The sequence below is a fragment of the Macrobrachium nipponense genome, chromosome 25 (assembly GCF_015104395.2).
Source record: "Macrobrachium nipponense isolate FS-2020 chromosome 25, ASM1510439v2, whole genome shotgun sequence".
NCBI classification, from domain to species: domain Eukaryota; kingdom Metazoa; phylum Arthropoda; class Malacostraca; order Decapoda; family Palaemonidae; genus Macrobrachium; species Macrobrachium nipponense.
Genome location: NC_087214.1, coordinates 73,959,466 through 73,971,746, shown reverse-complemented (window position 1 = coordinate 73,971,746; position 12,281 = coordinate 73,959,466). Strand labels below are relative to the sequence as shown.

The following is a 12,281-nucleotide window of genomic DNA, read 5'->3' as shown; positions in this document are numbered from 1 at the left end:
TTGACCAGATCTCTCGGATTGCTCGTAAACCTCGAGAAGTCTCACACAATCCCCAGTCAGACTATCGTCTATCTGGGGATTCGGATGGATTCTCGGGGTTTTCGAGGGTATCCATCCCAGGAAAGAATCTCGAAAGGGTTGGAGAAAATCTCGGTCTTCCTAGAGAAAGAACGAAGCTCAGCGAGGGAATGGCTCAGTCTTCTGGGCACTCTTTCCTCGCTGGAGCGGTTCATCTCTCTAGGGAGACTGAATCTGAGACCCTTGCAGTTCCATCTCAGAAGGAGTTGGAACAGAAGAAAAGGAGATCTTTTGGATACCTTTCCTATAGGAGAGAGTATCAAAAACCACTTACGATGGTGGTTAGGACCACTGACAAGAAACGAAGGAGTGTCCTTGGCCCTTCAGAACCCTCACCTAGTGTTATTCTCAGACGCTTCGGACACGGGGTGGGGAGCAACACTAGGGACGAAGGAAGTGTCAGGCAGTTGGACAGAAGAACAGAAGGCCTGGCACATAAATGCAAAGGAACTCTTAGCAGTGCACTTAGCACTGCTGTTTTTCGAGAACGAAGTCAGAGGCGTGGTGGTCCAAGTCAACTCGGACAACACCACGGCTCTGGCTTATATAAGAAAACAAGGGGGGACACACTCTTTCTCCCTTTACCAACTAGCAAGGGATCTGTTGATATGGACAGAAGAAAGAGGGATTCGACTCCTGACGAGGTTCGTTCAAGGAGGGAAGAATATAAGAGCAGACAGATTGAGCAGGAAAAACCAGGTCCTTCCAACAGAGTGGACCCTTCATTCACAAGTCTGCCAGCAACTATGGTCTCTTTGGGGGAAGCCGCAAGTGGACCTGTTTGCAACATTCCTATCCAGGAGGATGGAGAACTTTTGCTCGCTGGGGGACGATCCCAGAGCCCTATCCATAGATGCCATGCTCATGGATTGGGAGGGCATAGACGCGTATGTGTTTCCCCCATTCAAGATGCTGGGGGAAGTAATGAGAAAGTTCGTGTCCTCGGAGGGAATGAGGATGACATTGATCGCTCCTTATTAGCCTGCAAGAGAATGGTTCACAGAGGTACAGGAATGGATAGTGGACTTCCCCAGATCTCTTCCCGAAAGGACAGATCTGCTCAGACAACCCCACTTCGAGAGGTATCACAAAAATATCCACGCTCTCGCTCTGACTGCCTTTCGACTATCGAAAGATTGGTCAGAGCGAGAGGCTTTTCTCGCGAAGCGGCAAAAGCAATTGCTGGAGCAAGAAGGTCCTCAACCATGCGGATATACCAATCGAAGTGGGAAGTTTTCCGTAGATGGTGTAAGGCGAAGAAGCTGTCCTCCCTCCGATACCTCTGTGACCGAAATTGCTGATTTTCTTTTGTTTTTACGAGAAGAATCTCATCTGGCAGTGTCAACCATTAAAGGCTATAAGAGCATGTTATCAGCTGTGTTCAGGAATAGGGGCCTGAACATAGAGAATAACAAAGATCTGCATGATTTGATTAGATCATTTGAAACTAAAAAATTAAGAACTTCTCTCGCCCCTAGTTGGAATCTGGATGTGGTTCTCAAATACCTTATGTCGGAGAGATTTGAACCTCCCGATAAAGCTACTTTCCGGGACTTGACTAGAAAATGCATTTTCTTAATAGCTCTCGCCACTTGCGAAAAGAGTGAGTGAGCTGCAAGCGCTTGACTCTAGAGTGGGTTTTAAGAAGGATTCAGCTGTATTGTCCTTTAAACCTTTATTTCTAGCAAAAAATGAAAACCCCTCGAGACCTTGGCCTAGGACTTTTGAAGTAAAAGGCCTTTCTCAATTAGTTGGGAATGAAATGGAAAGAACTTTATGTCCTGTGAGAACGTTTGAAATTTTACCTGCAGAAGAAGAATCAGTTGCAGGGTTGCAATCAGAGTTTATGGTGTGCAGTTAAAGACCCTAGAAGAGCTATGTCAAAGAATGCTTTAGCATTTTTTGTTAGGAACATCATAACGGAAGCCCACATGAGTTGTGATAGTGAGGCATATAAGACGTGCAGTCGCTACATCATTGTCGTTCAACAAGAACATGTCAATGAAGAACATCTTAGCGGCCACATATTGGAGATGTAACTCAGTGTTCGCCTCACATTACTTGAAAGATGTGAGAGTGACATATGAGAAATGCTTCTCTCTAGGACCTTATGTATCAGCGGATACAGTGCTGGGGAAAGGAGAGAAGACTGATCCTTAATATTAATTTTTGTCCTTATATTTTATATATTGTGATTTTAAAATTATTGGTGTTGAGATTTTAGGTTGTTTGAAAGGTGTTTGGGGATAACGCCTTTCAATCATATTTACTAATCCACGGTTAGGATCGGGTGATCGGGATCAGTATTTTACTCCTTTATATGCCAAGAGGCATAGGTATATTGTCATGTAAGTGAATAAGACTCCAGTGACAATTGCCATTAGGTTCTGTTGAGTAAGTGGATAAGACCCCATTGACAGTCCTTTTCAAGAGTTCTCAGCCATAGGGCACACCCTCGCTGAAGCTTTTGAGGCGAAGCAGACTTCTCAGCACAAGCTAAGAAATCTTCCGCCTAAACAGGTAGGAACTAGGGTATTATTAATTAACTTGTATTACCTACAACATATGTTGTTTACCTATTAGGTCAGTAATTAGCTGTCTCTTGCCCTCCGCCAAAGGTGCCAATCAGCTAAGTATATATCTGACAGGGAAGTTGAATGTATGAAAATGATATTGTTATTGTACAATAAAGTTTCATACATACTTACCTGGCAGATATATACGATCGTATGGCCCACCCAACCTCCCCTCAGGAGACAGGTGGAAGAGAAAAATCTGGCTTAAAACGGTAATAGTTCCTATTCCTGCCACCCAGCGGCAGGCGGCGGGATCACCTGACCTACCTGTAGTGTGTGCCGCGAAATTTGAATTTCTGTCGGGGACGACGGAGTCTATAGCTAAGTATATATCTGCCAGGTAAGTATGTATGAAACTTTATTGTACAATAACAATATCATATTTCAGTGATGATTTCCATATTGCAAACTTCTTTGTAAACCTGATAGGGTTGTTGGTTTATTTATATCTCTCGTTTTCAGGTGTTGTTTCAAAATGTCCAAGCAACCTACACTGCTGACTCCGATATAGCAGTGTCCTATGTCTTGACAGCTGGTGTAACAGCCAAGTCTTCAGACCGGGTGGCCTTGTACCGTGTTGGGTTTGGATCACCACAGGACTATCTCATATACCACTGGGCACCAACGCCAAGCAAAGACCACACAACCAACCAGCTCCCTCTGACAGTTGTGTTTAAAGGTTAGTTCATGCCTGGACTTTTACAGTTAAGCTAAATACAGGCAGTCCCCGGTTTACAAAGGTGGATTCATTCCCACCCCGCATCATAAGCTGAAAAATTTTTGAAAATCGTAAGAAAGCCTAAGTTTAAATCCTTTGGGTGTCTTGAAAATGATGCAACCTCCGTTTTTATTGGATTTTTCATAAAAAAACCTGCAAATTTTTACCATTCAGCTGTTTTGAAGCCATATTTCTTCCCAGATCAGTGCATCTTAAACAAGGAAATAATTTTTGATGAATATATTTGAAGAGTGGTGTAAGCTCGGGACGTCTTAAGCCAACCCCAATGTAACCTGGGGACTGTGTACTAGTTTATGCCAAGAATTAGCATGTATCTCTTTTGAAAGTGACATAGGTTGCTGTAAAAATGTAGTAACACATCACTGAGTTAGATTTCTGACTAACGTTAAATTCATGAACAGAAGTCAGTTCTTGACCAAAATTTTTTCTTGAGGGACAACAATCAAGACATATTAAAAAAAGGTGGAGCTTGTGGCTAGCGTGAAGGAACCAAGGCACTATATGAGGCATTTCTTAAAGGGACTTGAGAGAGAGAGAGAGAGAGAGGTCACAAAAAAATTTTATTTAAGCTTTTAGGCATGCTTTAGATAAGCTTTTCCTGGCCCTAAGGTGTTAGATAGCTTCACTAGTAGACATTTTGAAAGAAGGAAAGCTTTTTATTCAGTTTAAGAGAAATACAGGGAGTCCCCGGGTTACGACGGGTTCGGGTTACGACGTTCCGAGAGGTTAAGGCGCTTCTCGGTTGTATTCATCAGATTATTATTTCCAAGGTTACGACGCATGTTCCAGGGTTATGACGCCTACAACGCTGATCTGGCAGATGAAATATGACACCAAATATGGAAAATAATCAATATTTGAAGGTTTTTTTGATGAAAAATTATATAAGAATGCAGTTTATGTAGTTTTCAATGCACCCAAAGCATTAAAAGTAAGGTTTTCTTAGGATTTTTTACTATGTTCTGGCTTACGACGATTTTCGGCTTAAGACGTGTCTCAAGAACGGAACCCCCGTCGTAACCTGGGGACTGCCTGTACTTGGGACATCGCAGGTTAAAACACATGTACATATGAAGCAGTCAAAGATGCACAATGCAAAGAGAGCTACCACAGACAACATAAGAAAAATATGCAAAAATAAATATGCCATTATCACTTGCACTTACAAAGTATAGTACTATCCCCCTTGGCTTTCTTCAGTCATGGATCTATTGAAACAAGTATCTTATCAAACTCTATACTATATGAGTGAAGACACTGTCTGTTATCTCAAGAATTTTATGCTATTGGTAATAAATTATTATCTGCCTTCATACATTATGTTAATTTACGTTCTCCAGCAAGCGCGTTGCCAAAGGACGCAGGCGAGTTCTTTCAGTTCTGCTATGTGACACACGAAGGTCAGATTGTTGGTGTATCTACTCCGTTCCAGCTTCACCCAGTTGGCTCTAGCAACGTCTGCGGAGTTGACGATGGGGAGGATGGCATGGTGGTGGTATGCACCAAGGAGAGTGTTCTGCACGATAAGATAAACAAGGTGAGTTTGGTTTGTTTACTCTTTTTGAAGCTTTTGCTTACAAATTTTTAAGCCCTTGAGTTTCACATTGATGTCTTATGTTTCTTTGATGTTGTTACATTTAGCTCACCATGGAGAACGAGAACCTTCTGCTTGAGCTGAGCAACTTGAAAGTAGTTTCTGAAAAGAAACAGGGTGAACTTGATGACAAGGTTCAGCAACTCAACATGTGTCAGCATCATCTTCAGGTTAGTTGTATAATTTGAATTTTACCTTATAGCAGAGCCCAATTGCTGGGTAATACCACACATTATTCAGTGATTTAAGATACATTTGTGGTTTTTGTTTCTTTTCAGTATAAGATTAAGTCGTCATAAATAGCTAATTTAAAATAGAACTCGAATGATAGACATGTAGTAATAACAAAACCCCAAAGCATCTATCAAAGGATGGTTTTTCTTGTTTGCAAGGAATATTAGTTTGTGAGAATCACTGTGACTCTTCCATGTAATATTTGGAGGAGTTTCATTTTTTAAATTTATTAAACAAGGACTCATCAAAATAAAATATTGGCTGTTTCGGAAACTGTTAGTATGATCACAATCAAGTTGTATGCTGGATATTTGTGGCTTTCATTTTGACACTGGTTATTATCAAGTTACTTGTATATGAATTTTGCCTTTCTGAAAAAGTACACGCAAGTTAAATTGTTGAAATTTCGAAATACTGAAATCACTCGTGATAGTTTTGAAGATTGTTTCTACTTGCATAAGTGCAATTACTTTTAGACAAGTGTCTATGTTCCTGTTACTTAAAGTTTGCATAAAACATGTTAATGAGAGATGACAGGAGAAATTCAGGTACAGGGAAAAGCTGGGATTGGAAGGCTACTGGTTTCATAGGAGGGAAAGTGAATATTTGAAGGAGTAAGGTTGTTAGATCAATTGGAAGCCATGAAAATAGAATGACGAGGAACTAAACTAATTCCAATAGAACTTCCCAGAGTAACCAGAGATGTTAATTATGAATAATATGCGTTATCATTATGGTGCTGGTAGGCGAAACACGTGAAAAACTCTTCAAGGGAATAAGAAAGGGAGTTGTAGACTGCGTCAAAGTATAAGAATTTAAAGTTCACATTAGAGTTTGTTGGAACCTTCTGCTATGCTGTCTCATGACAGTTTGTGTTAATTTTCCCCAAATCTTCCCGTTTTCCCTCACCATCGTAAACTTCAAATGAGAATTCAGCTGTGATGAAGTTAAATGATTTTATCAGAATGTACTAGAAGTTCAGTTCAGTATTGTTTAATCACTGTAGGCATTAGAAGCAAAGATGAAGAAAGAAACAGCTGAGAAGTGTGAACTGATGGGGCGTGTTGGACAAGTTGTCGAAGAGAAGGGACACCTGGAAGACCGGTTGAAGACACTGGAGCGCAATTTGGAGGCTTCAAATACTCAGATTGGAACACTAGAAAACAAGATTACCAAGGTATGTCACTGGAGAATAATGTTAAGGAAGTAAAATGCCTCACTGATGACAGAGATTTAATGATTTGCAGACCTTACTGCCTCTACCTGCTTTGGTATATGATGTAAATTGATACGTATTAACAATAATAGTCTTGAATTTAAAAAGCCAAAAAGTGTGGTAATTAATTTTGAGTATGTTGAGGAAAGATCCAAGTTATTTGCTTTCTTTCACAACTCTCCCAGGTTACTGAGGAAAAGAAGGAAGCAGCAGAGGAGACCCTACGACTTCGCAAACACAAGGAGCAGTTGGAACATGCACTGCAGAAGTGTCAGAACGACCTGTCAAGTGCAGAAGAAAATTTGAAGGTGAGAATCCGTTGCCATTTCCGTGGTACTATATATAAAATATCAGTTGTGTGTGTGTTAGTGTTTTTGCTATATTTACGTGCACATGGGAATTTCAGAGGCAACTGTATTACACCTCTGTTTTTAGATTTTTAATATTTAGATGATATGCCTCTACTTATACTAATTAATTTGTAAAAAATGTTCAAGTGTTTTTCCTCTTCATATCCTTCCTTTATCCATGTACTTTTTCCTCATGTTTGAATATTCTCTTCTCTGGGGACTTGGTTAACTAGTAAATGTTTTAAGATGCTTTGTGGAAGTTCAGCAGTGTCTTCAGATTTTCATTCTTTTGCAGACTCTGCAGGCTGAGTCAGAAAAATACAAATCCGAGAGAGACACTGCTATCAAGGAACTGGAGTTCTGGACCACATCAGCAGCCACAGACAAGGATGAAAAGAATTCGTTAGCTCTCAAATTTTCAGCGGTATGTTTCTCTCCATTTTTCTTTAGTCTTACCTGGATGGAAATTTACAAGTAATTCAACTTTTCTGCTTTCATTTTTTAACAACTGCCTGGTAGCACACTGTGGGCTGATTCCTACTGTGTTTTTCATCTATGGGGCTTTTATCTTTAACTTGACGTTCTTCATTCTGGTATGCTTTCTTCCTGAATTTCAATCTAGTTAAACTATTGAGTAATAATGATTTTGTGTATCAAGACAAATCCATTTAAAAATGAAGAAATGAGGTGTCAGTTATATCAAGTCTTGGCAGATTTGAAGTTGACTACGTCTCTCAGTGTACTACATGTGAGGGTAATATAGGGTAGGGATTACACATTTTAAAGAAGGCTTGTAGTACTGGTCGCAGGTAGTTCTTAACTCCAAAAAAAACTTGAGACCTGTCTTTAGAAAAGTGAAAGATTATAGAAATCGATGGGAAAATGTGTTTGTTTTTCATGCCAGGTGCTGGTTTATTGGCCTTAACACAATCATATCTATTTTCAGGTCAATGAAGAGTTGGTTTCAAAGTTAGAAGAAATAGAGAAGAGTAGCAAGTTGAATGTGGAGTTGGAGGAGAAACTCACTACAGCTGTGATGGAAATGGTAAGTTTTGTGAACCACATTTCAGAAGTTTAAGCTTTCTAAGTCATGATTGCAATAGCAATTTCTTGAATTGTTTTAGTTAGGTTCTGTAAAGGACAAGGGGAAAATATAGGTTCAGGGAAAGTTTTAAGATGCTAGACAAGGTAGAATGAGTGAGTTTTAAAGCTAAGAGACAATAAACATACAACTCCAACAGGAGATGCTTTATGTCATAAGGAAAATTTTTTAGCCCTTTTGTTAAATACTGCTATCATTACCACCTCTGTATTTTGGCGTCTGTCCAGTTGTGTTTTCCTTATCTTCGACTTGGAGTTGGAGCGTGTTGTTAAAAAGATTGACCTTTGTTAGAATGAAAAAATTTTCTGGCACAAAAGAAATGGGTGTCTAATATGTAAACAGTTGTTGTGGCTATGATAATTTAGAAAGGGTAACTTTGGTTCCTTGTCTATACTGTATAAGAAATGTTTTAGCATTTTTATTTTTATATTTAAAGATGTTCTCTTAAAAATTGCTTGGATTCTTGAGGGTGCAGCCTTATAGCTTAATTATGAAGCTGTGAATTTGTGGAAGCTCCAATACAAAGTGCTAATGGTTTTCTGAAATTATTGGTTTTTAATGAGAGGTCACCAGCCCTTTGGCCATTAGGAGGAATTATGGTCCTGGAGTTTGGTTTAAAGATAAAGATTTCTAGTGGTTCAGAGTGATGCGGAGTACGTACCTCTGTGGCCTCAATGTGTTTTTTGTTTATTTGTTTTTTTCCTTGATAGCTTGGATTAAAGTGGCAAAATTTTGATAAATATATTGTAATCAGGATGGTGTGACATATACTGAGTACTTTTGTCATGTGCTAATGCTGCACAGTAAAGATTAGTAAAATTAGACAAGCTATTGCAAAACCTTTTTTGCTATCCTTATGAGAACACTAAGAGGTTCATTGGTATGCTGAAGGATTTGAAAAGCAAACATTTACTTTTATTGCGTCTTTACAAATTTAAATGATATCTTAAGTTTATTACCATATATATTGCAGACCTCAATCAAGGATGCTTTGACAGAAACAGAAGGAAGGTTGTCCAAAGCCGAGGAAGAGAGGACCATCCACGAGGAACGGCTGAATGTCGTCAATCAAGACAACGAACAATTGAAAGTCAAGATTCAGCAGTTGAAAAATACAGTGGAGAGCTTGGAAAGTGTCCAGGTTAGTATTGAGTCATTTCTGAAGACGTAGATAACTAAATGCACCTGCAGTAGGAATTGAGATGGTTTGTACATTAATGAGATGGGATGAGGAGTAGGTAGTCAGAAAAGAAGTGAACAGGTAAGTAGCAGGGCACACACTAGTAGGAAGGGAAGCCCAGAAAATCATTGAAAATCAGGAAAGATCAGCTAAGGATTTAGGCCAAAATTGTACGAGATGGTGCAGAGAACTCATATTTTGTTTTAACCCATAAAAGAATAATCTGTTTTGAGGGCCTTTCATGTTCATATGAACAATGCTAAGATATAAATCATGAATTCCATTTCCATGTATTTGTCTATAGTTATATTTTTGTGTTATGGATGACACTAATGATCACTTGCCCTGGCCTCCATTGCAGGGAAATGACAAGAGCGGGAGAGAGGCGGCAGAAAGAATTGCCAGTGATTTGAGTGGTCGGCTGCAAGCTGCCAAAGCTGAGTACCACTCTTTGGCTCTCACAAACTTGCGTCTGGTGAAGAAAATAAAGAAACTCCGTCAGTCAGCAAGCCCAGAGGTAGACAGGGAGGTAAGACCTTGATTTCTTAAAAGAAAAACATGAATATATAATAGGAGAGATACTGATGAACTAGAAAGGACAGATATTAAAATTAAGCCTAGACAGATTGGTTATTGAGTGCACAATTTTTGTATCTCATTACATTTAGTAATGAACTGCAAAATTTTATTTAAAAATTTTTGGTGGTCATAACTAAAACATTCCTAATTCTGAATTGTTATAATTTTTTTCATAATTGAATAGTACTTCAGTACAGAGCCTTGTATCTTACCACCAGACCTGAGATGGTTTTGCTAGTCTTGGTTTGGCCCTTGTTATCCTAAAAGATGTTCGAGGCTAATGCACACCATGTACAAGACAGACAAGAGCCTGATTCAGATTAGATATTAACTACAATACATATGAAATACAGAAAGCTGTATTTGTTTTGAGTAAATACAGTTTTCATTTAGAGCTCATGTATATGGAGTTTCTTTTTAAATAGTCAGCTGATAATCCAGTAAATATTTCAGGTAATTGCACTAGATTATTATTAACCCTCTTACGCCGATTGGACGTATTAAACGTCAAGTCAAAATGTCTCCCGTATGCCGATTGGACGTATCATACGTCGGCTCAAAAAAGTTTTTTTAAAAATTCGCGGAAAAATACTTATAGGCCTACCAGCCGAAAACTTTTGTATCACGCGCCTTGGGGGATGCTGGGAGTTCATGGATCAAGGCGTTTTGTTTACAATCGCTACGCAGGCGCGCAAGCGCGAATTTCTTTCTTATCGCACTAAAAAGTATCAGTGACACATCTCGGAAATTATTTCGTCAATTTGACATAATTTTTGCACCATTTTAAATTATCCTTTACATGAAGTATTATATATGAAAATGTGCACAATTTTATGTAAAATACAACAAAAAAATACTCATGATTGTAACTTTTATCAGTTTTGAAATATTTTCATATAAATAACGATGTGTAAAAATTTCAACCTTCGGTCAACTTTGACTACAGAAATGGTCAAGAAACGCAATTGTAAGCTAAAATTCTTATATTATAGTAATATTCAATCATTTGCCTTCATTTTGCAACAAATTGGACGTCTCTAGCACAATATTTCGATTTATGGTGAATTTATGAAAAAACTTTTTCCTCACGTTCGTGTGATAACTCTTCCGATAAATTTTTTCGTGCGATTATCCTAATGTTTGCACCCTTTTAAATTTGCCGTTACATAAAGTTTTATATATAGAAATGTGCGCAATTTCATGCACAATGCATCAAAAAACAACCCATGGTTGTAGCTTTTATCAGTTTCGAAATATTTTCGTATAAATAACGTTAAGTGCAAAAATTTCAACTTTCGGTCAACTTTGACTCTACCGAAATGGTCGAAAAACGCAGTTGTAAGCTAAAACTCTTATATTCTAGTAATATTCAATCATTTACCTTCATTTTGCAACAACTTGGAAGTCTCTAGCACAATATTTCGATTTATGGTGACTTTATGAAAAAAAAAAACATTTTCCTTACGTTCGCGCGGTAACTCTTCCGAAAAAATCAGAATTTTTTTGTGCGATTGTCGAAATGTTTGCACCATTTAAAATTAGCTGTTACATAAAGTTTTATATATGAAAATGTGCGCAATTTTATGTAGAATACAACTAAAAATGATTGAAGGTTGTAGCTCTTCTCTTTTTTTGAAATATTTGCATATAAATCACGATAAATAGAAAAAAAACCACGTTCGGTCAAATTTGACTCTACCGAAATAGTTGAAAAACGCAATTGTAAGCTAAAACTCTTACGGCCTAGTAATATTCCGTCATTTTTCTTTATTTTGAAACAAATTTGAAGTCTCTAAAACAATATTGTGATTTATGGTGAATTTTTGAAAAATATATTTATCTTCACTCCGCGCGCCGATTCGCGGCCGCAAGTCTCCGAAATACGTACATCGCATTATCCTAATATTTGCTCCTTTTCATATTAGCCTTTTTATAGAGTTTTATATATCAAAATGTGCGCAAATTCATGAAGAATACAATAAAAAATAATTAAAGGTTGTAGCTCTTTTCATCTCCGAAATATGTGCATATAAAAAAATATATATATAAAAATTTTGACATTCGGTCAAATTTAACTCGTCCGAAATGGTCGAAATGTGCAATTCTAATCTAAAACTCTTACAGTATCGTAATATTCAATCATTTGTCTTAATTTTAAAACAAATTGGAAGTCTCTAGAACAATATTTAGAATTACGGTGAATTTTTGAAAATAACATTTTTTTACGTCCGCGCGTTACGAATTCGTACATAATTTTGTGATAATATTTTTCCAGTGTTGCTTTTATTGTTTTACTATGAATTATATATCAAAAGGATTGCAATTTAGTGTACAATACAACGAAAAAAAAATTAACTTGTTAGCTTTGACCGTTTTTTGCACAGCGTAATTTGAATACAATTATCTATGAATTTTTTTTTTTCGCTACCATATATCGCATTATTTACATATGATAATGATATTATTTTTCATTTCTGATGATTGCGTACTAAACTTCAGGCAATGAAAAAAAATGAGCCAAAAATGAACTCTTAATCTTTAAAACTAAGCGCGCTGTGATTTTTTGAAAAAATTATTTTTTCCACTTCCGCGCTCACTCCAAACCGGCGCCGGCATACAGGAGAGGTTTTGAT

General features: G+C 37.8%; 2 protein-coding genes across 10 annotated transcripts in view; one reads left to right on the top strand and one right to left on the bottom strand.

Annotated features, from left to right (window-relative positions):
- LOC135199537 (tax1-binding protein 1 homolog) overlaps window positions 1-12,281 on the top strand; it is an 83,011-nt gene that overhangs the window by 63,777 nt on the left and 6,953 nt on the right. For all 9 annotated transcript variants that reach the window (XM_064227688.1, XM_064227687.1, XM_064227681.1 and 6 more), the window contains exons 4-12: window positions 3,117-3,333; window positions 4,734-4,930; window positions 5,035-5,157; window positions 6,228-6,398; window positions 6,623-6,745; window positions 7,083-7,211; window positions 7,734-7,832; window positions 8,863-9,030; window positions 9,431-9,598. In XM_064227688.1, coding sequence (XP_064083758.1) covers window positions 3,117-3,333; window positions 4,734-4,930; window positions 5,035-5,157; window positions 6,228-6,398; window positions 6,623-6,745; window positions 7,083-7,211; window positions 7,734-7,832; window positions 8,863-9,030; window positions 9,431-9,598 — 1,395 coding nt within the window. The remainder of the gene's footprint in view (window positions 1-3,116; window positions 3,334-4,733; window positions 4,931-5,034; window positions 5,158-6,227; window positions 6,399-6,622; window positions 6,746-7,082; window positions 7,212-7,733; window positions 7,833-8,862; window positions 9,031-9,430; window positions 9,599-12,281) is intronic.
- The window catches only part of LOC135199539 (uncharacterized), a 51,816-nt gene continuing 44,466 nt past the window's right edge, over window positions 4,932-12,281 (bottom strand). Inside the window, exon 4 of the mRNA XM_064227690.1 lies at window positions 4,932-5,089. The gene's annotated coding sequence lies outside the window, so the exon portion shown is untranslated. The remainder of the gene's footprint in view (window positions 5,090-12,281) is intronic.